This window comes from Mustela erminea, chromosome 1, assembly GCF_009829155.1.
Source record: "Mustela erminea isolate mMusErm1 chromosome 1, mMusErm1.Pri, whole genome shotgun sequence".
NCBI lineage: Eukaryota > Metazoa > Chordata > Mammalia > Carnivora > Mustelidae > Mustela > Mustela erminea.
The window spans coordinates 113,380,622-113,408,197 of record NC_045614.1 but is presented as its reverse complement, the minus strand read 5'-3'; the positions used below and the strand labels follow the sequence as shown (position 1 = coordinate 113,408,197).

The 27,576-nt window shown below is 40.4% G+C and overlaps 1 protein-coding gene across 3 annotated transcripts in view; it reads left to right on the top strand.

Moving 5' to 3' along the window:
- Window positions 1-14,807: 14,807 nt before the first annotated feature.
- The window catches only part of VPS8 (VPS8 subunit of CORVET complex), a 247,363-nt gene continuing 234,594 nt past the window's right edge, over window positions 14,808-27,576 (top strand). For all 3 annotated transcript variants that reach the window (XM_032338603.1, XM_032338586.1, XM_032338595.1), the window contains exons 1-2: window positions 14,808-14,916; window positions 26,420-26,666. In XM_032338603.1, coding sequence (XP_032194494.1) covers window positions 26,514-26,666 — 153 coding nt within the window. In that variant the 5' untranslated portion in view covers window positions 14,808-14,916; window positions 26,420-26,513. The remainder of the gene's footprint in view (window positions 14,917-26,419; window positions 26,667-27,576) is intronic.

Sequence of the window (27,576 nt, the reverse complement as noted above, 5' to 3'; positions counted from 1 at the left end):
TCCTCCAGCCATCACCTGATCCTCTCAGAAACCCCAGCTGAAGGTCAGTTCGGAAGTCAGGGCTGAGGCTGGGGTCTGATCCCATCAGCCTTTGTCCTGCCCTGAGATCATGATCCTATGTTCCTTTGCACTGGCCCGGTAACTTTTAGGTGCATATAATTTCAATTTTCATTAAATGAATACAGTGTTTAAAAAGTCCTGCTTAAAAAGTCCTGCTTAGGGACGCCTGGGTGGCTCAGTTGGTTAAGCAGCTGCCTTCGGCTCAGGTCATGATCCCAGCGTCCTGGGATCGAGTCCCACATCGGGCTCCTTGCTCCGCAGGGAGCCTGCTTCTCCCTCTGACTCTGCCTGCCACTCTGTCTGCCTGTGCTCGCTCTCGCTCGCTCTCTCTCTGACAAATAAATAAATAAAATCTTAAAAAAATAAATAAATAAATAAATAAATAAAAAGTCCTGCTTAAAGAGGTAAAAATAGTCCTACTAAGTAGGTAACGGAAAACAAATGGCTCCCTGCTTCATTCTCCCCACCTCTGATTCCTGTTTCTCGGAGGTAACTGCTTTCAGCATTTATTGCTGTTTCTACTCTGGTTACCTCCATTTTCACAATGGAGGTAAATGCTTACGTTGTAATTTTAGGTTTTTCCACTTAGACATTATCTATTGACTTCTGTCTCAGACGCGGTCAGGACCCACCGGTATCCCTTAGACCCTCCCATGAGGCAGTCTTCTTGCCCCCAACCTGCATGCCTGTGCCCGAAGGCCTTGGGGCTGTGACCCCAGGAGCAGCAGGCTGATGTTCTAGGAAATGAATATACCATCTCCCCAACCACCAGCAGCCCTCAGCTAAAGATTCGCAGGGGCTGGTGTATGAATACATCAGCTTCCTCCCCATCCGGTAGAATAATTCCGAGGTGTGTGTTTGCCCCACTTCCCAGAGTCCTCCCAGGGGGAATAAGGAGCAATCACCCACACTGGTATCAGACTTAATCCCACACTCCTTATTGCTTGTTTTGCCTTCCCCGTGTCACCTTCTCAAAGTGTCCCCTGACTTTCCAAATAAACTACTTGGGGGCAAATCCTTGACTCAGGCTCTGCCTCTGGGGAAATCCAAAGTAAGACAACTTCCATGGGAAGATGGGAATTTATCGTTCTTACCTGCCATTTCCCTGACACACACACATATTCTCCCAGTGTTGTTGAGGATTTTTAGTTGAATCAATGACTAGGTAAATATTGCCCACAGCTGAGTCACATAATAAACTATGTATGATTACATTTCTTCTTCTTTTTTTTAATAGTGTTTTCTCCTAAGGTTGATAATTGCTTTTTTTTCTTTGCTTAGTTTTCTATGTTCTTATCACTGATTCATCCCTAATCTTTCTTATAGGCTAGAACTCTCTCTACATAGTTAAATAAATCATATCTATAAATATGTTGCATTATTTTCTTGGAAATTTCACTCCTGAAACCCGAGGTTTTCCTGCCTCAATCTGGACTGGTTGTTTTCTGAGGTTTGCTGCACGACTGTCATCCTGGAACTTCCTTCATTATCTTTCTAGAAAGTTCTTCAGTCTTTCTCCTGTATTAGATTCTCTCCTTTTCTTGGATCCTTTGCCTTCTTTCTTGGTTTATTCCTCATTATATCCTTTAATAGTTTTATGAGAATGGATACCTCAGAGACATACTTTTTGAAACCCGGCATGTCTGCAAATAACTTTGTTCATGTTTTATTGACAGTTGGACTGGCTAGAGTAATCTATATATAAAATAACTTTCTTTCAAAATTTGGAAGAAATTGGGCTCCTGGGTGGCTCAGTGGGTTAAGCCGCTGCCTTCGGCTCAGGTCATGATCTCGGGGTCCTGGGATCGAGTCCCACATCGGGCTCTCTGCTCAGCAGGGAGCCTGCTTCCCTCTCTCACTCTCTGCCTGCCTCTCTGCCTACTTGTGATCTCTGTCTGTCAAATAAATAAATAAAATCTTAAAAAAAAAAAATTTGGAAGAAATTGCTTTATTGTCTTCCAGCTTCCACCTAGCATTGCTTGTATTTGTTTTTGTTTTACTTTATGTAGTAATTTATTTGAATGATATGTTTAATATTTATACATGGATGGTTTTAGTAGCTGTTTTATAATATGCTTGTACATTTTTATATTTTAAGTGCCTTATATAGTAACTCCACAATTTTTATTTTATAAATTCCTTTTTTTGCAATATTATCGAGATGCATTTTTGGTTTTATACGATTTAACTCATCTCAAGTGCAACTTAATGATTTTTACTAAATTTACCAAGCCATACAACCACCCATCACAAACCAGTTTTAGAACATTTTCTAAATGTACATTTCCCAGAACAACCCATAGAGATCCCTCATGCCCTTTCTGCATTGCTTTTGAGAAGTCTGATACATTCTGAACCCCAATCCTTTATATGTGGCCTGATATTTCTCTCTAGAAGCTTTGAGGATCTGCTTTTTACTTCTGATGTCTTGAAATATCACAGTGATGTGCCTTAATATGATTTTCAGGAACTGTCCTAGAAAAAAATTTGAATTATCTCTTCGGCAATTATTTCCCAAACTTTTCTCAATTTCCTCTTTCTGGAACTCTGGGTTCTAATAGTGAGAATTCTGAAATAACTTTTAGTGTTCTTTTCTTTTTTCTCTTATTTGTTCTTTTTTTAAGAAAATCTTTAATTGTTTTACTTTTGGGAGGTTTCCTCAAGTTTTTTCTTCTAAACCTATGCAATTAAACAATTTTTAGCTATCTATATTTCCAAGAGTCCTTGAAAACCTCTAAAGTTTTTTTTTTTTTTTTTTGTATAGCTCTTTGATTTTGTTTCATGGGTGTGATGAGTTTCTTTCCCCCAAGGATATTAATTTTGCTGTTAAAAATTCTCTGTAAATTGTTTTTTTCTTCTGAGTACATTGAAATCTCTTTGCATGTATGCAAGTACATTGAAATCTCTTTGCGTGTATGCAAATCTCAATGCATGTATGTTGAGTGGTGGACCACACCACAGGATTATCTGGTAGGAAGATGATCTTTTATTGGACACAGCTCCCCACCCCCCAACCAGGTGTCAGTATCTAGGTCATTCTATTGGGTCAGTTGGCTTACCTTGTAGACCCTTCCCTAACCATTTTCTCCTAGAACGTAAACCTGGCTTCCAGAGTTCCAGAAGCCCAGTAGCGGAAGAGGTGGGTGGTCGCATTGCTCAGAATGGAGATTCTCACTTAATGCCCCTGTTTTCAGTATAGTGACTTAGCTCTTCCATCTGCCTCGCCTGGTGTCCTCCCCAAGTCCAGAGCCTCTCTCCTTCGGCCTCTCCAGACAGTATACCTCCGTATGTTGCTGGGTGGCTAAAGAAAGCCATGTGGATAGAGGGCTGGGAGAAAGGAATCAAACTTTCAATTCATGCTTATGTTTTCAGCCCAGCTCCATCCCCTTAGCTATTGTGTTATCTGGCACCTCTATTTTCTAACCATTTCTATTTGTTTTTGTTTTTCATATTAAGTTGGCTTCCTTCTTGAAAACTTCTCCACCCCTTGCCTGCCCCGTAGGCGGCTTTCTTTTCTTTAGTAAGTCAGTCAATACTCATCCAACCACTATTCATTGTCTAATTTTTTTTGACATCTTCCATCAGCCATTGTCTCTTCTCTGTTCCTAGAGTTCTTGTGGGTTTACACTTTATTCTTTTACTGTCATTTTAGGACTGGAGTCAAATGCATACATCTAACGTGCCAAGTCTAACCAGAAATTCCCTTCTTGTTCTGCTGCCACACTCTTAAAACTGACTCACACTTCCAGTCTGAACTGCTTACTATTCCCTGAACAAACATGCCCACTCTTTTTGGCCCCCTTACCTTTGCTAATAAAGTTTATAGAATGCTCTCCCTGTGTCCTTCAATATCATATCTATGAAAACTTCTACAATTGCTACTGCTAGAAAAATATCTGCCCTCCCTTAATGCCCATATGCTCCTATATAGACTCCTTGAGGGAAGCAACAATATCCTAGCATCTTAAGTCCCTTTCAACCAACACAATATATACTTGTTGAGTGAAAAGAACTATAATAATCAAATGCTGCCCTACTGTGCACATTTTTAAAAATGTGCCTTTTAACCATGTTGGCTTCTAATATGGTAATTCTGCATGGTAGAGTATTAGCTTCAATTTTTAGATGAGGAACTTGACTCTCTGTGATGTTAAACAACTTGCCTTAGGTCTAACAAAAGGCAGTATCAGAATTTGAGTCCTGTTCTCTCTGTATCTGAAGTCTAAATCCCACAAGCTTTGTTTGAGTTAGCTTTTTTTTTTTTTAATTTTATAAGTTACCTTTGTTTTATGAACTTGGGTACTTAACATTTTTCTTCCAGCTGTGTGCTATTCCCAGCTGTGTGCTATTCCCACTGCTCTGGAGGTGTAGATGAATGGTGGTTATCGTTCTTTTCCAAACCCTTGCCCCTCAAGCTGGGGTCTTTAGCTTGGCCTCCACAGATCTGTATCTATCATTTACTGGGTATTTACTCTCTTCCAAACAACTAGTGATTACTAAGGGTAAGGGCGTGGGCTCTGAAAACAGGTTTAAGCCCGAAGTCCTTCACCTATAGCTATGAGTGTGGTGGGCAAGTTACAACCTTCCTATGCTTCAGTTTCTTCCTCTGTAAAATGGACTTAATAATAATAATGTTATAGTGAGAATTAAATATTATGGATTACATATACAATAACTAATACATAGTGATTCCATAATGATTAAATCATTTAAAATAAGTATTAAATATTATGTATTACATGAGTTAAATACATGTAAACTGCTTCGTACTCATTAAGGTTACTGTTCTTTTCACATATTTTATCTCATTAAACTTAATTTCACACCAACCTTATCAGGCAGAAATTATTATCCTAACTTTGCAGTGAGGAGTCTGTTACACAGATAAAAATTAAAGTCTGACTCTAAAATCATGTTTGTAACCACTGTGCTATACAGTCAGAGATAGATGATATTCATGGGCATTTTTCAGGCTTTTAAGACGTGGTAAATTCATGAACAGAAAGACAGTGGACACCTCCGGTCTCCAGAGCAAGTCTAGAGAAAATGTGAGAAAATCATCACCATGTTGGGATAAGAGCCACGCTGGGCTGAGAGTCAAGAAACCTGGTCTCCAGCCTTCATTGCCGTGAAACACCTCGCTGCCTCCTCCACACACCCTGCTCTGGTCTCAATTCTCTCCTCTGTAGGATGAGGGGGTTACATTGGCCATTTCCAAGAGCCCTTCAGGGCACTCCTGCATAGGCTCCCAGCCAAGCCAGGGTGTTATCTGCTGAATGCCAGCACCATCTGGTGGCCATGGGCCATAACCCAAACCCATTACCTCCCACCGCCACCTGGTGGCCACCAATGCCACATTAAGTTTGCCTGGCATTTCAAATTAAATTAAAAAAAAAAAAAATCAGTAGGTTCACACATGTTATCTTTATAGCAACTGATTAAGATAGGTAGGGCAAGTGTTAGTGCTGACTTTTACCGGCAGGGAACTTGTGCTGGAAGAAGTGAGATAACGAAAATGGCGTCACACTACAAGCTGGTTGATTGTCAGAGCCTGGCTTAAAAGTTTCTGGGAGACTTGAAACAGATTTCAAGTACGAAATGCTTCAGGTAGGTCATTTCATTTGGTCGGAACATACAAGTGAGGCTCAGTGTGGTTAAATAATTAACTCAGCAGAGGCTGTGGCAGAGGTAGGATTTGAACTCTGATTTTGTAGTTCTACCTGGCCATATTTATCTTCCTTCCCAGTACCTGGGGCTGGTTCATCGAATAACTAAGCCTTTTACTCTCCAGAAATCTGTAATTCCTCTTCACGATTGAATCCCTAAATTTTAGCTGGGCTGATCATCCCCCAGAATAAAGACTACATTTCCCAGCCTCCCTTGCAGCTAAATGAGGACAGGCCCAGTGAAGGCAATTTCAGGTAAGAGTCTTTGAAGGGAGAGGGCATAATTTTCTTTGGTTCCAGCTTCTAAAATGGCTCGCAGTGGTCCCACTTTCAGGTAGTTGTACTTTTGTGTAGTCTCCTGCCCTGAGTGTGGCTGGAGCTAGAGCTTGTGACAAATAGAATGTAGCAAAAAATGATGGGATGTCACTTTCAGGATCGGCTTACAAAAGACTATGACTTTCATCTTGCTCACATTCTTGATGGCTCTTCTTGGTTGCCTGCTTGGATGAAACAAGCTACCATGGTGTGAGTTGCCTTATTAAAGAAAAACCCAAGTGGCAAGGAACTGAGGGCACCCCTGGCCAACAACCAGTGGGAACTGAGGACTTCAGTCCAATGGCCTACAGGAAGCAAATCCTGCTCATAAGCACGTGAGCTTGGAAGTAGATCCTTCCCAGTTTGAGCCTTGAGATGTCTGCAGCCTGAGCCACCACCTTGGTTGCAAACTTGTGGGAGATCCTAAGGAGAAGGACCTAGCTAAGCCACACCTAGATTCCTGAGCTACAAAAACCATAAGATAATATCTGTTACTGGTTTTTTTGTTTTGGTTTGGTTTTGGTTTTTTTTTTTTTTTTTTTTTTTTAGATATATGTATTTATTTGAGAGAGAGTGTGTGTGTGTGTGTGTGTGTGTGTGGGAGTGCTGGGGGAAGGGCGGAGGGAGAGGGAGAATCTCAAGCAGAGTCTGCACTGAGCATGGAGCCCGTAGTGAGGCTCGATAACACAACCTTGAGATCATGACCTGAGCTAATATCAAGAAACTAAGGGTAGGACTCCTAACTGACTGAGCCCCCCAGGCACCCTATACACGTTACTGCCTTAAGCCTGTAAATTTTAGAGTAGTTATACAACAATAGATAATTATATACCTTCCTTCTTCCTTTTCTCTTCCTGGACAGCTGGAAGGTGAATGTGATGGTTGGAATAGACATCTTGGATCATGAGATAGACTTGGGAATTGAGGTCCTCCATAGTGCAACAGTGAGACAGGAATCTGGGTGCTGATGTGGTGGAACTTTGATCTCATTTTGAATTTTCTTTCATTTGAGCCCAACTCTTCCTCTTTTATGTTAAAGAGGTAGTGTGTGTGTCCTGTGTAAAAGAGGCTATCCTCGTGCAAAATGGTGCAATAGGTCAAATTTGCCTTTGATGCTTTTGTTGTTTCTGCATCTTCTCTACTCCTGTGCTTGCTCTTTCCCTGCTCTAATGCTCAGTCCTCTTCAGTGCCTGCCTGGGGTCCCCTTTACAGCCCAGGTCCCAGCCCTGGGCCTTCGTCTCCATCTACTTTTTGCTCCTGAGTTTCAGCAGGCTGCTGTGATGCCTGCCTTCAGTTCAAAAGGCTGATCAATGCTACACTTCGTTTTTCTGCAAAACTATGGGTGGGGCTGGAAGACAAAATACTCCAAGCAGATTTCAAATGATGCCATTTCTGAAATTGTGACATTATTAGAGGGATTTAAATATTTAAATAGCAAGATCTCCAAGTGTTTCTGAATTGAATGTACATGGGCTACTACATACTCTAAGGCTGAAGGGACAAGGGATATGGGAAGGCACTAGAATGAATGGGTGACAAGTTGTTGTCAAGAATACAAAATGGCAGAAAATATAGATATTATTTCTTTTATAACTTTGGGAAGCAATTATGACTCCTGAATCCCCTCCCTCTTCCCCCCACCCACTGCTTCTTTTTTATTGTTGTTGCTCTTCTAGTAATGTTTGGATCTAAAATCTGATTTTTTAAAATATTTTATTTATTTATTTGACAGACAGAGATCACAAATAGGCAGAGAGGCAGACAGAGAGAGAGGAGGAAGCAGGCTCCCCGCTGAGCAGAGACCTTGACTTGGGGCTCGATTCCAGGACCCTGAGATCATGACCTGAACCGAAGGCAGAGGCTTAAGCCACTGACCCACTCAGGCACCCCTAAAATCTGATTCTTGTTAAAGCTCAGAAGAATTTGGCCTTTGAGCTCATGTGATTTATTCCTATTACGGATCTTAACGAGTACTGCATTTTTATTGTTTCTTGCTGGCTAGATATCACGGACTATTTCTCGTATCTGTGATCCTGGCACCAAGCACGCTATCTTGTGAATACTCAGTAGATGCTTGTGTATGCTGTCAGGGGGTCCTTTATTCCTCAGGAAGCATCCTCAGGTCCGTGTATATGACACTCCTTCTATATACAAATATAGATATTGCAGAATTCATTCATTTATTTAATAAAAATTTATGGAGCTCCAACCATATGCCAAGTGCTATTCCAGATGCTAGGGATAAAACCATAAATGAAGGGGCACCTGGGTGGCTCAGTTGGTTAAGTGTCTGCCTTCTGCTCAGGTCATGATCTCTGGGTCCTGGAATCAAGCCCCACACTGGGCTCCCTGCTCAACATGGAGCCTGCTTCTCCCTCTTCCTCTGTCTGCCGCTCCCCTGCTTGTGCTCTCTTTTTCTCTCACTCTGTCAAATAAATAAATAAAATGTAAAAAAATAAAAAAACCTATAAGTGAAGCAGACAAAAATTATGAATTTTCATAATGTTTATGTACCAGTGGAAAAGACAGAAACTTAATGGAAGAATAAAATAAATAGTATGTTGGATGACGGTGAATAATATAGAGAAGAATGAAGCCTAAGAGGGAATGCTGGGGGAGGGAGGGGTGGTCAGGAGAGATGTTATGGAGATGATCATGCGACAGGCTGCATGTGCTCTGCAGATATTCTGAAGGCTCCCCTATACTTCCTGGCCTCCCTTGTAGTAGAGCAGGTGGCTGATGCTGGCCAATGGACTATGAGCAGAAGGGGCACATGTCACTTTTTGGCCAACGCATTGAGAGCTAATGGGCCTTTTTCTTCCCCAGCCTTGGAGAAGTTGGAGGCCATGTGTTCAACTGAGAGTGTAACCCGATGGAAAGAACCGGGGTCCCTGAGACTGGAATGGAGAATACTTCTCCACCATCTGCCTTGTATTTATTTCCCTGACCAATGCTGTGGCATTCGAGCAAAGCCCCCAGGGTGAGGGAGTGAGCCACGTGGTTATCTTGGGGTACGGGGGCGGGGCATTCCAGACATAGGGAACCTGAAATGGACAACTGGATGAGCTTGAGTAACTTACAGATATACCCAATTTCACTTCTCTTGGATATTTTGACTCCATTAAGAACTTCTTATATCAGGTCCCTTATTAAAAGGGGCCAATTTATCTTGTGATTGTGAGCAAAGAAAAAATGACACACTTACCTATCTCCCAGCCTCTGCCCCCTGTTCCCAGGTACCAGCCATTTCTTCCTTCAGGACAGATGTGGCCTGCTCATGATGCAATGTTAATAGCAATGTCTGGCCCACGCTCTCCATCTTCCCTATTGTGGGGCGAGCTGGAGAAGGACTGTGTATTGGGACATCATCCAACAGCAACAGCTCCAGGGTGCTGCTTCCCTTCTAGTTCCTGGCCCCTCAGAGATGCCAGCCCTCACTGACTCCCATGCTCCCAGGCTTTATAACACATGAAGGGGGTTTCTCATCAGTTAAATTTCTCCTAAGACCAGTTCACAGAAGTTTCATTTTATTTTTATTTATTTATTTATTTTTAAGATTTTGTTTATTTATTTGACAGACAGAGATCACAAGTAGGAAGAGACGCAGGCAGAGAGAGAGGGAAGCAGGCTCCCTGCTGAGCAGAGAGCCCGATATGGGACTCAATCCCAGGACCCTGAGATCATGACCCGAGCTGAAGGCAGAGGCCTAACCCACTGAACTACCCAGGTGCCCTAATCCAAATGTTGTTCTGTGTAAGTCTTACTGACCGGTACAAAATTAACTTTCATGAATGGTACATTTTAAGCCAAAATACACTCTCTGAACCCTAAACATAGTATAACTTTTAGTACTCTTTCCAAAGGCAAGAAAATCATCACAATGTTCTTCATTAAAAAATTCTAATAAAGAAGTTGATACCATTTTTTACCTTTTTATTTTTTCTTCTGATTTCTTTTTTCACTTTAATTCTAGTGCAGTGAATGTACATGTAATGTTATAATTATTACTTTTTAAAGAAAAATTCCACTGCCTATATTTAAATAATTATAAATTAAACTTTAAGGAACCTCATGTATCAATGTTGCTCAAACTTAAACAATGTTCAGCTTCCTTATAAGAGAAAAAGATTCTCACAGATCTCTAAAGTTGCCTTATTTTTTATGATGTTGCATACATATATATATGGAAACACAAAACTAAGGAAAAGACCACTTATTTTTTAAAAGATTTTATTTATTTACTTGAGAGCAAGAGAAAGAGAGAGAGAGAAAGAGTGAGCACAAGCAGGGGAAATGGGTGAGGGAGAAGCAGACTCCTCAATGAGCAGGGAGCCCGATGTGGGGCCTGATCCCAGGACCCTGAGGTCATGATCTGAGCCAAAGGCAGATGCTTAGCCCACTGAGCCACCTTGGTGCCCCAAATGACCCCTTATTATTGTTATTATTTTTACAGACTTTGTGTATCTATAGAACCAAAACAAATTTATAAATTAAATACAGACAAAGGGCTCCTGGCTGGCTCAGTCAGTAGAGTGTGCAACCCTCAATCTCCAGGTTGAGTTCAAGATGCCTGTTGGGCTTACTTAAAAAAACCAACAAAACAAAACTATCAAATGAGGAAACTCAAATTTATAATGTTGATTTAATATAAGGAATGATATGTTGCTAAAACCAAATTGCCCTGCACAACATGTTTTACTGATTGCAAGAGCACAGACGTATTTAACCACATGCCTTGTGATGACTCAATTCTCCTACTAACCTCTGTTTGTGCAGTATACCACAATATAGTCTGGCTATAACTTGGTGTGACCACATTATTTATTTTTAAAGTTCCTCTTTGTTTTTTTTTTTTTTTTTTCTCGTAAGTCTGCAACAATTCACTTAGTCCTATTTGCTAATCACATATCCAAACATGGGCAATGAAATTGCATTCCCAGAATAACTATAAAGGGTTGATAAATTTATAAAGATATTCTGCCTTACTAGTAACCCAATACAAATTAAAATGAGAGGCCATTTCCTCTATCAAATTGGGAAAGCTTTATTTATTTATTTATTTATTTATTTATTTAAAGATTTTATTTGACAGAGATCACAAGTAGGCAGAGAGGCAGGCAGAGAGAGAGAAGGAAGCAGGCTCCCCGCTGAGTAGAGAGCCCAATGTGGGGCTCCTTCCCAGGACCCTAGGACCATGACCTGAGCCGAAGGCAGAGGCTTTAACCCACTGAGCCACCCAGGCACCCCAGAAAGCTTTTTTTAAAAGATAAAATAAATGCTGATAGGTAGGTGTGATGGGCACCCTTGAGCACTTCTGTTGAGAACGAAAACTGGCCCGACCTTTCTGGCAAGCAGTTGGCAGAAGGTATTCACAGGCTGAGGAGCTTTCAAAGCCTTTGAGTCAGTAATTTCACTTGTAGGTTTGTGCTAAGGAAATTATTTTTAAATGTGGGCAAAGATCTCTGTACAAGGATATCAGTGTTCTTGTTAGCAGTGAAAAGATAGGTAATGCCCAAATGTCCAGAAATAGAGAAGCAAACTAAATTATCAACAATTATGTAGCCATTACAAATAACATTTGTGATGAATTTTACTAACAGCGGGTAGTGCTCAAGATATAACACTGAACAGGGTGGTGGGGTTGTGGACACTGGGGAGGGTATGTGCTATGGTGAGTGCTGTGAATTGTGTAAACCTGGTGATTCACAGACCTGTACCCCTGGGGCTAATAATATATTATATGTTTATACCAAAATTTAAAAATATATAAAAAAAGATATAACACTGAACAAAAAACCAAAACAAAACAAAAACAAAACCAGTATATAGAATATGTCAAAAAATGTAAACATGTGAAGAAAAAGACTCAATGAAGATAAGCCAAAATGGTGAGGGCTGTTTCCTGAAATGTGAGTAATTTATACTTTTTATTTTTCCTGAATTTTCCAAGCTTCATATAATAAGCATACAATATTTCCATTTTTTAATTAATTCAAAGTCTTGTAAAAGATAGCATGTCAGGTTAGACTGTCCTAAAATAATTCTTATTGTGAGTTGTAATCACTTTCCTACAACATCCAGCAAGGGATCCTAGATTTATTTCCTAGAGTTTCACAGAATATGTCTATAACTGCTGTACAGATAATTTAAAAAGGTCAGTGAGCAACCTTTCCCCACCTCCCCTCATCATAACCCAGCCTCCCATTTCTGCCAATTTCCTTTCTGCCTAACACTTTTAACCGTTCCTTGTTAGACACAGTTTCTGATCTCACCAGCCTGCTTACTCTGTTCAGCTGGGCTCCTGTTTAACAGTTTTCCTCTAAAAATGTGATACTGAGAACTGAAGGCAGGTCTTCAGACTTCTAAAGCACAGCTATAGTCATGCCATTCTTCTGCTTAAGAACCTCCAGAGCCTCTTACCAGAAGAGCAGACGCCCCCAGCTTGGCATTCAATGTCCTCCTGGATCTGGTCCCAGTCCTATTGTACCTTTAACACATTTTATGCCGTGCTTTCAAACTCTGGGTTGCTATGCATTAGTGAGTCATAAAATCAATTTAGCAAGCAGCATTAAAAAAAAAAAAGAATAAAATATAAAATGCCATGTTACATTGCATATAATAAAGGCAATTACAGACTAGGATTTACACACAAACACATACACATGCAGTGTGTATATATGTATACATATATGTGTGTGCATATATATAAATATTATAAAATATATAAAAATTATAATATATATTATATATGTAATACTATGTATGTATATTGTTAACCTGAAAAATAAAAGTTATTTAATCAGCAAAAATGGGTCTATTAGGGAATAACTAAGAATTGTAATTTCAGACAAGGAAGTTATGGTAAAACTATAGACAAGTCCAACAAACCCAAGGAACTTATTTGATGGACAAGAAAGAGGAAGTTGGGAGGGATTATTTTGAAGGAAAATCCATTGTTGAAAAGGTTTTTCATTGGCTCAGTTGCAGGGGTAGTTGATTTCTTGTAGGAAATACAATGTAGTCTTTCCCTGTTGGGTCCTGTAATTGATGATTCTCTCCTGTTGAATAATGTTCTCTTTGGATCTGTATGTAATGGACAATTCATCGGTAGTAGTTGTAGTAGTTGACTCCCCCTTCCAACCTCCCCTTTTAGTCTCCTGCCTTCAATTTAGTGATTTCCTTTTTTTTTTTTTAGAGAGACAGAGAGAGAGCAAGCAAAAACAGGGTTGGGGGAGGTGGGAGGAGGGGCAAAGGGAGAGGGAGACAGAGACTCTTAAGCAGCCTTCTTGAGTATGTGGGGCTCGGTCTCATTAACTTGAGATCCTGACCTGAGCAGAAATCAAGAGTCAAACGCTTAACCATCTGAGCCACCCAGTCGCCCCTAGTGAAGTTTCCCCTTAATAATTTTCACCGTATATAGTGTGTGTATGACTATATATATAGTCATAGCTGAAATATATTTCTTACTATAATGATCAAAAAAGCTTGAAAGCCACTGCCCACGCCACAGCCACATCAAGCAGCAGCCAGTCCTGGATCTTGATCTGTTCTGTCTTTGATCCCATTGTTCCCTCAGCCAGGGATTCTCCCTGTTCTCTGTCTACTGAAGTTCTCTGGGGCCCTAATAAGATACCACTTCCTCCCTGAAGTGTTCCATCATTTTTCTTCATCTGTGATCCTAAAGTGATGGTCTCCTACCTTTCTAATAGCCCTCAAAACAGCCTGCCTTGCACTGTAACTATGTCTATGTGGCAAAGAGCACCTGGGCAAGGCTGTGTCTTACTCACTTCTGGGTCCTTTGAAGGCCCAGAAGTATAGTGAGACTAGCTGATGTGCAATAAATGTCTGCCCAGCTGAATCTTTTCTAAATCGCCTTCCAGGAGCATCTTCTGTTCTTCCTCTATTCATTTGCTTCACTAAGGACCCAGCAGACATAAAATCTACGTCTTGGGCCTAGTGTCATCTATAGTGGTGGCTCTAAAATCCAGTCTGTGCCGGAAGCTTACCTCTTTCTTCAGGAGGAATGAGAGAAACAAACATACATTTTTATCGCTTTAAAAGATATCTCCTTTGGGCGCCTGGGTGGCTCAGTGGATTAAGCCGCTGCCTTCGGCTCAGGTCATGATCTCAGTGTCCTGGGATCCCCTCGGGCTCTTTGCTCAGCAGGGAGCCTGCTTCTCTCTCTCTCTGCCTGACTCTCTGCCTACTTGCGATCTCTCTCTCTCTGTCAAATAAATAAATAAAATCTTAAAAAAAAATAAAATTAAATAAAAAAAAAAGATATCTTCTTTATTTGAGAGTGTGTCTCTCGTATATTTTTGATGTTAAAATGTATTTTTTGTGGATCAGGGTTCATAAGTTAGAAAATAATAGTCGGTTTTTAGTGTGTATTTATTGTCCTTACTTGGCAAAATAAAAAACTGGGAATTCTATGTTTGTCTTTAAAAAGATTTAGTAAAAATTTAGTGGTTTCAAATTCCCAGATCTGGGAGTCAACTGTCATATCTGGGCTGGCTGAAGGTAGGTTCACTTTCTTAAAGATCAGATAAAAAAGATCAGATGAACTCATTGACATAGGACTGGCGGAGAGTTTCTCTTCCCATCTCAAAGGCTGCTGTTTATTCGCCTGTGCTTCCCTCACGTTTCCATTCTCTTTTTCCCCAACACGTTAATTCCCCATCAAATCTCTGGCTTAAGACATTGCATCTCTGGCCCTTTAAATAGGGGCGTGGTACAGAGGGGCAGACCAGAGTGCGGGGAGGAAAGCGGAAGTGTGGACCTCAGTGGTATATACTGCGCGTGCGTGAGGCTCCAGCAGGGGGCGGGGTCACACGGGCCGGGTGAGGGTCCTGGGCTGGAATGGCCACAAGTGCAGGTAACGAATCCCCCGGGAGCAGGCCAACGGGGTGGGAGCAGTGGTGAGCGGAAGTCCCCGGGGCGGAAGGAGGACGCGCGCCCCGTTCCTGAGCCTCGGCTCTTTTCCCCGTGCGGCAGCGCGGCCTTGGAGTGGCTGACGGAGCAGCCCCAGGCGGACTAACTGGACTCACGGCTCCCGGGCCGGGTGGGGTTTACTGTGGGGTGGAGAGGTGTGTCCTGCGTTTGGCCTGCAATTGGGTCAGGCGGTTTCCACTTGTTCGTAACGAATGTGGGGCTGAGGACAGGTGCACACGCTTCCCCTGATTGTGAGACTAGGAGGCCGGTGATCATTGTACTCCCCAGGATGGAACAGGTGTGCAATCCGCTTTTCGGGCCTGGCGCACAGGTGTGGGCTCGTCCTTCCCTCAGAGATAGGGATGAGTGTGCTCCCCAAGTGTGAGGCCGAGGCCTGGGTGAGGTGTCCACCTCTTAGGATTGGTGCGCACCCTGTGAAGGTGGTTCCAGTTGTCTCTGCCTGCAAGGTATGCTCCAGAGTGAGCAGAAGGAAAACAGGTGGGTCTCTAAAGTTAGAGGCCACTCCTATGTCCTGGTTGGTTGACCAAGTGTGGTACCTGGGAGAAGAGGGACACAGCTACCTAAAGTATTTGGGTGTGCTTCAGAGGGAGGTTAGGGTGGGATGAAGTAGGGTCAGCCAGGGAGGTTCCATGGCCTTGGGTTATTAGGATCTGCTGGGAGCCTTCTTCAACTAAGCATGCCTCCTCCATAACCTTCTGATATTAGACTCATATAGAATAGACCAGAAGGCTTGAGTCCTATACCACACTCCCTCCTTGCGGGCCCCCCCCCCCCCCCCCCCCCCCCCCGCAAAGAAAACATAAGCAGAACAATCATGGTTGTTGACTTGTGGCACCAACTCCAGATGTTTGTGATTGGGAGGTAATTACATGTCAGGTGCAGGACACCAACTCTGAATGTCTGTGATTGGGAGGCAATTACATCTCAGGTGTGTGTGTTGGAGGTCTAATACAAATGGGGATGGAGAATCTACCTATGTTTGTTTAAGACATGGGTTTGCTTACGGTTAAATTTAAGCAGAGAGTAAATTCTGAACCCTCTGGTATAGCTGGCCTGTTCCTTTAGAAAGCAGAATAAAGATAAGTGGGTGGGTGGAATTCTGGTTGAATTCTTGGCTATATATGTCAAAAAAGACATATGTGAAAAATATGTGTTTCACATATGTTATATGTGAAAAAATTCTTTTCAGAGTTCTAAGATAATAGTGTGTTGATTATTCTTCATTTTCTTTGTGTCTGGACCAGCATTAGCGGTTGGATGTTTTTTATCTTCAGGATATTGAGGCATTGTGGCACTTTTAAAAAAAATTTAATTTTTTTTTTCAGTGTTCCAAGAGTCATTGTTTATGCACCACACCCAGTGGCACTTTTTAGCTATATCTCTTTCATGAAGATCTCAACCATTTCATACCATACGTCAGTTATATATGTGAATGAAAAGTGAGACGTTTTATACTTAGGGAAGTATGTTTAACTTTCGATCTGTTTATCGTTGTCACAGAGGTTAGATTGCCTCTTGAGCTACAGCTTCAGGTGTAAACTGTATGTATTTGTAAAATCAGACTGTTCTAATCGTAACTGAATCTTGAATTAATGTTTGAATGATCTTCATTCTATCAGCCCCTGTGTTAACATCTTCCTAGAATAAAGAGAAAACACCTGCCTTCAGTAGTTACAAATTCCAGGGAAGGAAAATGATTGGCCATGTGGATACAGGACTGTCATGTGCTTACTCTTCTGGCTAGGAAGATAGGGTATTTGATTGGTAGCATCCCTAAAATTACTTGTTTGGAGTGGAGGAGGAGCAGTTTTCCAAAGGAAAGAGAGTGAAGGGATGTTCTAACTGTAATCAGATTTGTTTTTCCTCTGCAGTTCAGTGAGAAGTTTCCTTTTGCTCTTTACCAAAGCAAACCAAACCAAAACCAAAACAAAAATTAAAAAAAATAAAACCAAAACAACAACAACAAAAACCCTCTTGTGACTCTACATCCATCTTGACCCCTAACCAAGAGAAATTGAGGTGACAATTTAAATAATTGGAAGCTAATTAAGATGAGTTGGAAGGCCAACATCTACTCAACCTACAATTGAATGGAATCCTGTTTTCTTTGCATTTAACTTATAAGAATTCACTCATACCAGTTTAGTTAAAAAGAAAGGAGAGTATACGCCTGCCTACATAAGACCCATGTGCTTCTTAGGAGAAACTCTCTGAAGGGAGGGGGTGGATCTTGGAAGAGTAATTCTTATAATAGTGGGGACTTACTGGAAGCTGGAAAGAAGTGATTTTTCCCCCTCTTTAATTCATTTTATCTCATACACATGTAAAACTGATAATAATATTAGGTTTCATGCATAACAGATATTGTAGACCTAGTTCTTACTATTATTATGTATATTGTCATAGGGAATTAGTTTTTTCTTTTTTAGAATGTGGCTAAAGGTTGTGCCTGACAATTTGTAATAGTAACTTAGTAACATAATAGTAACTTAGCACCATGCTACCAGCAAGCCTCAGGTACTCTTTTCTTTCACTTTTTAACAAGACAAGTTTAGTGAAGGAGAATGATGTTATTAAGTGCATATTAACTGGGAACCTTCTTTGGTTTTCTTTTTGTTGTTTCATATGCACTTCCTAAATTTTAATTGATTACTCTTACTTAGACATTTACTAAGAGAAGAGAAAGAGAAACAGAGGTTTGGGCTTTTTCATGGTGGCAGCTCTGAGCATTGTGGGCCTAAATGTGCCTATTTTTGGAAGGAAACTCAGGCCAGGTGTGCATCTCACCCAAGTATGTAGTGGCATTGTTAATCTAACATAGGGTCGGTTTCTGAAGGCCACGAGTAAAGTGAAACTTGAGTACCCCTGAGAAGTACCTGGGAAAGAGTCATGGCAGAGACTGACCTATCTCTCAGGATGTGCGACACAGCTGGTTTTTGCTCCCTGTTAGAATGGCATGCTATTTGTGATTTTGAGCACAGGTGAAATGAATCCTTATGTATGAGGCATTCAGGAACTGAGACTGACCAAAAGGACAGCAGGTACCAACCTCCTATCCCATGCTCACCTTGAAGTATATAGTATTGAGTAGAATGGTTTGCAGAGTCCCCATTTCTGTGTAAATAATTTCCTTTTTTCTCTTTACCTTTGCTGAAGATAAGTTGAATTCCTATAAATGGAATGGACATATGATACATTTCCACTGTTTTCGTCCTGACCTCGTAGGCTAGATTAATGTAAAAGAACACAAAACATCTGAAATTGTGGAGTTTGTGTCATGTTATACATGAACTAAATGATCATTTAAACAGATCAGTGTTAAGGATTGTAAAAAAAAGTCTCATCTAGGTTCAAAGAATGGGCCTTGCAAGGTGGGAATTTTTTGGGGTAGAATGATTAACCATACCTTATTTTGAAGCCCTCAAAGCCATTGATGCAGTGTTGCTTGGCTGCTTACGGGGGGGAAGAAGGGAGGGATTGGTGGGTTGATTAGTACTAGGAATCCAGTGGTGACAAGGGAGATCTGTTCTTTGCTCTCCTGGAACCTGTATTCCTTTCCTTCCTCAGGGAAAGCAGTGGTGGTTCAGACGCTGAAAAAATCATAGCAGTGTGACAAATTTAGTGAAGGAGAACGATGTTTTAAGTGCATATTAACTGGGAACCTTGTTCAGTTGAGCAGGACAAAAAAAGTCTTTTTGAGGAAGCAGAGTTTTAGCTGATATCTGAGGGATGAATATGACCAGCAGTAGTTGACAAGCCTGATTACATAAAGCTAGAGCTCAATTATAGCTTGGCTTACTATGGCATAGATTCCTGTAGGCTGTGAGTCAAATAATATCCTATGAAGCTTAACAATTATAGGTAATAAAACTGTTCCATTTCATTTGCAACACAGGTGTTAGTCCTGTCTTCCGATTCTTGTGTTAATCAGCAAATATTTATTGAACACATACATACCTACGCAAGTCAACAAGCCCAGTGATGAGCAGTATACAAAGAAGCATGGCCGTGTCTCCTCTTCCCTCCTCTTTCCTTCCTTCCTTCCTCCCTTTCTTTCGTATAATAATAATACTAGGTTTTATGCATAACAGAGATATTTGTAGACATAGTTCTTACTATTATTTCATATATTGTCATAGGGAATTAGTTTTTTCTTTTTTAGAATGTGGCTAAATGTTGTGCCTGACAATTCGTAATAGTAACTTAGCACCATGCCCCCAGGAGGTCTCAGGTACTTTTCTTTTTTTTTTTAAGATTTTATTAAAAATCTTAAAGAGAGTAGGCAAAGAGGCAGGCAGAGAGATGGAGAAGCAGGCTCCCTGCTGAGTGGAGAGCCTGATGCAGGGCTTGATCCCAGGAACCTGGGATCATGACCTGAGCCGAAGACCGAGGCTTTAACCCACTGAGCCACCCAGGCACCCCATCAGGTACTCTTTGCCTTCACTTTTCTTTTCTTTTCTTTCTTACTTTTTTTAAAGATTTTATTTATTTGACAGAGAAAGGGAGAGATCACAAGTAGGCAGAGCAGCAGGCAGAGAGAAAGGGGGGGGAAGGAGGCTCCCCACCGATCAGAGAGAGCCCGATGTGGGGCTTGATTCCAGGACCCCAAGATCATGACCTGAGCCGAAGACAGAGGCTTTAACCCACTGAACCATCCAGGCGCCCCTTCACTTCTCTTTTTAACAAGAAAGTTTCATGAAGACAAGTTTAGTGAAGAAAGGGAACTTTTTGAGGAACTTCCATCCTGTTTTCCAAAGTGGCTGCACCAGTTGCATTTCCACCAATAGTGTAAGAAGGTTCCCCTTTCTCTGAATCCTTGTCAACATCTCTTGTTTCCTGTGTTGTTAATTTTAGCCACTCTGATGAGTGTGAGGTGGTGTCTTATTGTGGTTTTGATTTGTACTTCCTTGATGAGGATAGATATTATATTGATTGTTAAGGATTTATGTATTGATATTGAGCATCTTTTTATGATATCTTTTTACGTATCTTTTATGATTATAAAAATCATCTTCTTATGATATTGAACATCTTTTTATGTGATACATAAAGACATTTCTCCAAAAGACATTTCTCCTTTGGAGAAATGTCTATTCATGTCTTCTGCCCATTTCTTAACTAGATTATTTGTTTGTTCAGTGTTGAGTTTGATAAGTTCTTTATAGGTTTTGGATACTAACCCTTCATCAGGTATGTCATTTGTAAATACCTTCTCCCATTCTGTAGGTTGCCTTTTAGTTTTGTTGATTGTTTCCTTCACTGTGTAGAAACTTTTTATTTTGAAGAAGTCCCAAGAGTTTATTTTTGCTTTTCTTTCCCTTGCCTCTGGTGATGTGATTAATAAGAAGTTACTATGGCCAAGGTCAAAGAAGTTTCTACCTATGTTTTCCTCTAGGATTTTGATGGTTTCCTTCTCACATTTAGGTCTTTCATCCATTTTGAATTTATTTTTGTATATGGTGTAAGAAAGTGGTCCAGTTTCATTCTTCATGTAGCTGTCCCATTTTCCCAACACCACTGTCAAAGACATTCTTTTTTCCACTGAATATTCTTTCCTTTCCTGCTTTGTCGAAGATTAGTTGACCAAATAGTTGTGAGTAGAATTTGGAATTTCATACTGTAGGCACTGGGGAGCTGTTCAAAATGAGTCCATTTACTAGAGAGAGAGAATAGAAAACATTGTATTTTTCCTCACAAAACAAACAAGAATACAGAACAAAGAAATGGAAGAAGAAAAATACTTGGATTGGGAAAGTCAGAAACAAAGTTGGAATGTAAAATTCTTTCCATATCGTGATTTCATGATACCTTCTTGGGGATACAGTAAGTTAAAAACAAAACTTGATTCGACTCACCATACTGTGAAAGGTGTCTCATGCGACACTTTTAGGAGGAAAAGAGTGTCAGTGAATTAAATAGGATCCTGGAATATGAGCACGGTAGGGGAGGTTTGCCAAGGTAAAAACAAAATAACTACTACAATAAAAAATTGGTGGAAGAGTTCTATGTTAACCCAGCCTAATACTGGTCACATTCTGGAATTGTTATTCATTTAGTACGGGTTAAAAATGGGGTCATTAATGTTTATATGATACATATATTTATTTTTAAATGGTCCTTGGATCTATTATTAATTGGTTGGGAATAACTTTATTAATTAAGAGGAAATAGCCTTAAGAACTGTCAAGATGTTAGATAATCTTAAATCAGAACTGTTAAAGTAATAGTTTATCCGTGCTCAGAAGAGGACCACACCCCGGGTCCTCACAATTCTATGATCTACATTATCCTGTCAGATTCATGTTATTTCATCCTGGGAGAGACTAAGAAACCATTGATTTTAACTGTTACGTTGTCTGTAGGTACTGTCCAGCTTAGTGAGCATCCCCTTGAGAACTGTAGGAATACTGGATGCAGGATGGTTAGGTGGAGAACTGGTTGTAGAATTTATCTCAGGAGGAAATTATCAGTAGTTTATTGCCAGCCTTTGTACTGGGATAGCCCTTAAGTGGTATCTGAAGGCACTGTCTGCAACATGTGTAATAGTAAGCATCATATATTAAGCATTTCATCATTGGTCTGTGTATGGAATGAAGAGCTTGCTCAGTAAATATTTGGGCAACACCAAGTGATGAGGGAGGGATTAGTATTTCAGAATATTGGCAGTAATACCAGAAATAAATTATTCGAAGTTTGTTAGTGTAGTCATTTCCTATTCTTGCTGTAACAAATTACCACAAATGTAGTAGTTTAAAATAATACAGATTTGTCATTTTACAGTTCTTTAGTGCACTAGTATACAAGAACAGCACTGGTCTTAATAGGCTAAAATGAAGCTGTGGCAGGGCTGGGGTCCTTCTCGAGGCTCAAGGAGAGAATGCATTTCCTTGCTTTTTGCAGCTTCTAGATACTGCCTAAATTCCTTGGCTCCGGGCATCCTTCCTCCTTCAAAACCTGCAACGTAGCCTCTCTCTGACCCTCCTCCTTCTTCTTTCTTTCTTTTTTAAAAGATTTTGTTTATTTGTTAGCGAGCACAAGCATGGGAAATGGCAGGCAGAGGAAGAAGCAGGCAGGGGGAGATACAGGTTTCCTGCAGAGCAAGGAGCCCAATGCAGGACTCAGTCCCAGGGCTCTGGGATCATGACCCAAGCAGAAGGCAGAGGCTTAACAGACTAAGCCACCCAGGCGTCCCTGTGATCCGGCTTCTGTTGTCATATCTGTTCTCTGATACTTTCTTCTGCCTCCCTCTTTGACTTTGTAAGACTCTTGTGATTATACTGAGCCAAACGTGGATCATCTGCAAGTCCAGATCTAATTTAATCACACCTGTGAAGTTCCTTTGGCCATGTAAGGCAACATAGTCACAGGTCCTGGAGATTAGGACAGACATCCTTGGGCAGTATAATCTTGCCCACCACAGGGAGATTCAGGCACAGCTCAGTTTCTAAAAAAAATGTGAACACACTGCTCTAGTGAACTCTCCTCCCCCCCCCCCCAAAAAAAATCTGAGCATGGTGATCTTTTGATTCCTATGTCTGTTTGGGTTGAATAAATTTGCTGACTAACATAAAGGTATAATTGCTGGTAAGTGATAAAAGAGGAAGTTGATATGAAAGCAGCATTTTAGAATGACTTAGTAGTATATCATACTTATTATTATAATTAGACTTTTTCTGAAGCATCTCTGAGGCTTTGCTGGAGGCTGTACTCGTCTTAAACCCATACTCAGGTACCTGGGTTGCTCAGTCATTAATCGTCGGCAGGAAGCCTGCTTCTCCTTCCCCCATTCCCAACCCTGCTTGTGTTCCTTCTCTCGCCTGTGTCTCTCTCTCTGTCAAATAAATTAAAAAAATAATAAATAAATAAACCCCCTACCATTTAACTCTTGAAGAAATTTCTAATCTGAGAGCTGAAGTGAGTTTATCCTTCTAATAAGGTATCCTATCATATTCTTAGAACTAGCTAGACCTTTACAAAAGTACTCAATCTTGTTTCAGGATCTTTAACTTTGGACAGATGTGGAAATCTTGAGGAAATTTTAAATGATAATAGCAAATATTTCTTGAAAACCCATCCTGTGCCCAGGCGTTACTCTAAATGCTTTACAGTCGTTATGTCATTTATTCCTCATGGTAGCTCTGCAAAATAGGTAGTTGCATTCTAATAGTCAGGACTGTCTGTTGTAAGTGATGGAAGAAAGAGAGAGAGAGAGTCAGGAGAGGATGCTGGCTTAAGTGGCCAAATTGCCAGAATACTGTGACCAGAGCAGACATCATAGAAGATTGGAATTGGGGGTCCTGAGTGATATCAGGACACTCTTACCTCTTCCTGCCTCTGTTTGTAGGTTGACTTCATTCTTGCAAGAGAGAGAATCTGTTCCTGGAATGTAAATTCTGTTAGCAGAGGTGGCGCTCCAGTGACGTGTGTATAGTATGGTGTGTATAGTATGTGTTTAGGTGTTTAGTTGATACATATTGAATAAATGACCTCCTTTTCCGCAGAACAGAGCCAGGTAAAGAGTGGGTGTGCCGCTCACCCTTATTCCTCATTGTTTAGAGAACAGTGGAAGTGGCTTTTCCTCACCAGTTCCATTTTAATGAATCCCGGTGAAGCACTCTGGCGACATTATGTGCTGTCTGTTACTAGGGGATTTTTGATTGGCAGCCTCCACAAGAACCATGTGGTTTGAAGGAGCCCTTCCCCCAGCAAGAGGGGGAAACAACACAAATGGCTGAAATATTTCATCTTAAAAGATGTAGAAATGGAGGGCTTAGACTGATCAAGGTCACAGGTAGGAACTGGTAAAACCTAGATTCAGACCTGATTTTATTTTACTTTTTAATTTTTATTTCATTATTTTTTAAAAGATTTTATTTATTTGACAGATTGAGAGAGAGAGAGAGTACAAGTTGGGGGGAGCGGTAGAAGGAGGGAGAGAAGCAGACTCTCCACTGAGCAGAGAGCCCGATGCAGGGTTCGATCCTGGCACTCTGGGATCATGACCTGAGCCAAAGACCGACGCTGAGTCACCCAGGCTCCCCTTATAACTGATTTTTAACGGACTCTTTGGCTTATGTTCTTTGAATTTTGCCAGCATATCACAGTAACAGGAGCTCAGTCAAGAGAAGATTGGAAATCGACTAGAGTAGTCGTAGTAGTGGCAGGGTAGTGCTCTTTCTTCAGGGGATGCTTGATCATTTAAAACTTCTCAAATGTGGTAATGGTGTTCACAGGTGCTGAGCTGCCCTGAGAACCTCTTAACTAAGACCAGATAGGAGGCATAAATAAAGAGCCAGAAAAATATTGTTTTACTTCTTGAGTTATTTTGCAAAGACCAAAGTGAAGAATGAAATGTTTTCAGTTATTAAAACATTTAAATAAAAGTGGGTTTTGGGGAGTGTGGCTATTGTCTTTTCTATTATTTTAATGTGTAAGAATAAAACTTAATAACTGTCCTTGGGAATCACTGAATGTGAATTAGACTATGCATGTTTGCAAATATTCCTTGACTAATTGTAATAATTTTTCCCAAGTGATACAAATAAGAGAGCTTCATTAAGAAGGGGTTTGTCATGAGTCCATCTGTCTTCTTTGAAGGAAGGCATATAAATGTTAATGTTGCTTCTGCCCTTGGCCCACTGCAAGAGGAGAAGTGTATTTAGTACCTGAGATTGGAAAGCTACTCTCAAATGTTTGCCAGATATAGCGTGCCCTCAGTGATGTCTTCTAGGAATGCATTCTGTATCATGTGTTTGTAGGACTGGGCCTTAGTCTATCTTCTGTAACATGTGAAATAAATTAGTCTGTATTTGGTAATATACCAAATGTACTAGAGAGGGAAATTGGTTTCAGCTCTCTAAAAGTCTGTCTTCATAGTCTACCTGTCTCTACAAATAGTAGATACTCATTTCTTTTAAACTGATAAAAATGAAACTTTGAGCAAAGTGAAATTCATCATTAATACTTTAAAAAGGAGCCTAATTGGATAAAATTGGCAGTGAATTTTGGGCATTAAGAAAAACAAAACCAATACCAGCAACTAATTTTCAACTCCTTTTTAAACAATTAGTTCTCCCGGTGGCTTAGTTGTTGGTCTTTCTTTTGCCTTCGCTTCATTAAGGAGTGGGATTGAGAGGAGTTCATATGGTTGGGAGGGTGGTGGGCAGTAGGTTGTGTAGTTTGAAAAAGCTTTCCACAGAGAGTTACTGCATGTTGCTGGGTACTGTGGAAAACACCTTGTCTAGAAAACAAAATGACCTTTGTTTTTACTGTCATTATTACTGTGGTTTTTCTTTATTTTCATATTTTTATTTCTTTATTTCTAAACAGAGCTAAGTGATGGACTTTTAAAAATTTGGCCACTTATGGCCTAATTAGAGCACAAACTAAAACCATTTAAGAACATATTTGATCGGGGCGCCTGTGTGGCTCAGTGGGTTAAGCCGCTGCCTTCGGCTCAGGTCATGATCTCAGGGTCCTGGGATCGAGTCCCACGTCGGGCTCTCTGCTCAGCAGGGAGCCTGCTTCCTCCTCCCTCTCTCTCTGCCTGCCTCTCTGCCTACTTGTGATCTCTGTCTGTCAAATAAATAAATAAAACCTTTAAAAAAAAAAAAAAAAAAAAAAAAAGAACATATTTGATCATTGAACTTAAACATTGTTTTCCTGAATATGTTTTTAGTTTTCTAGAGATTTGGCAGACAACTATTTCTTTTTGATACCGCATTGTATCGTTTAGAGCTATGAAATATCTAAAACATTTGTATATATTTATTTTTCTTTAGTATTTCAGTTTTCTCTGAGAATGTCCATGTTTTTCCATGACTAGCTTTCTTCCTAGAAATCCCTAGTTGGCCGTGGACTTATTTTATTCTGGCATTATTATTGTCTCCCATAATAGATCTGAACACTTAGGTTTGCTAGTGTCACATTAAGTGGCTAGCTATCTGTCCAGGGTCCTTTGTGACTACACTAAGCTTCTTGAGAGATCTGTAGCCTTGGATGGATGCCACCAACAAAACAGATCCTGTGTGTTTTTCCCCCACGGGAACTGGAGATCTACTCTGAGGTTTGGGAGGGGTTAATTGCAGTTGTTGGCACGAGATTACTGTCATGTTGTTAAAACATAAATCTGTATGGTACCAAGTCTAGTGGCTGAAAACTTACCCCAAGTCTATCATTATTACCAGACTTAATGACTTTGGGTGGTAGGCCACTTCCCAGACTCCCAAGTTAGATGTTCCTCCTTTGTACTCCCATAGAAACTCTCCCCCAATATCATACCTCAAACCATATTGATTTCTCTTTGCCTTACAATCAGATGATTGATGAAGAATCAGTTTCCACAAAAGTCTGACCACGTAAGTCTTTAGAATGTCTAATCAAGAAAGAAATATCTAAATAATGTATATTTTTCCTTTTTTGAAAAGAGATCATCATTGAGGTCGTCATGATCTAAGGCCAAATATTAAAACAAACAAAAACTTGCTGGGATTGCCTGAATTATAAGTATTATAAGTAAACATGGAAAATGAACCAGACCATGAAAATGTGGAACAGAACCTCTGCGCCAAGACTACTGAAGAAGAGCTGAGTAAATCTTTCAATCTTGAAGCTTCACTTTCAAAATTCTCTTACATAGATCTGGACAAGGAACTGGAATTCAAAAATGATTTGGTAAAAATTCAGCTTTTGTTAAGTGATGATGATGGTTAGTGCTGTGACCTAAAGACTCAGTCTTCCATTTCTGCATGAATTAATAGAAATCTATATGCAGATTTATGTGATAATATCACTCTTCATTTGTGTATGTCATTACCATTTATGAAGCAGCTTAACACATGTTCTCATTTGAGCCTTACACACTCTGATGATCCACTTTAGAGAGGAAGAAGTTGAAGTGCAGCTGGCTATGTTAAATGAATGTTCAGGATCGTGGAGCTAGTGGTAGGTTTAGAAATCTTGTGCAGTGAGTTTTAAAAAATTGCTTATTTTTTTAAAGTAGGCTCCACACCCAGCATGGGGCACAAACTCATGACCCCAAGATCAAGTCGCATGCTCTGTTAACTGAGCCAGCTAGATGCCACATGTGCTGTGGTTTTTTTTTCCTCCATTGATTTGATAGTAATAAGCTTTTGTGACCGGGAGAATATTTAATCACAATTTGTTTGACCTAATCACTTCTCGCCATAATTTATGAAATAACTAAGAAATGCAGTGTCAGACCCCTATATATTTCTTATGACCTTGTATATTATTTTGTATATTGCTTTCTACACTTAGAAAATTGGGGCTTGTCATGAGACATGCTGTTTTGTCCTTGAACAGAAGCTTTCGATGGGGCTGTCAAGATGGTGCCTGTCAGTGCATATTTGTCTTTGATAATCATCGAATATGTGGATGGGATAGAAAACCCTTCTGTAGTCTTTTGACCTGGTCCTTACTACCATGGATCATTGAGTTGGCTCTCTGCATGATCAGTTTGGTGATGTGTTTGTCTCTTAATTGGTAATGGTTCTAATAAATTTAAACACCCTCACGATTCTAAGAGGGAAAGCAGCATTATATGAACATTCATTTCTTTTTT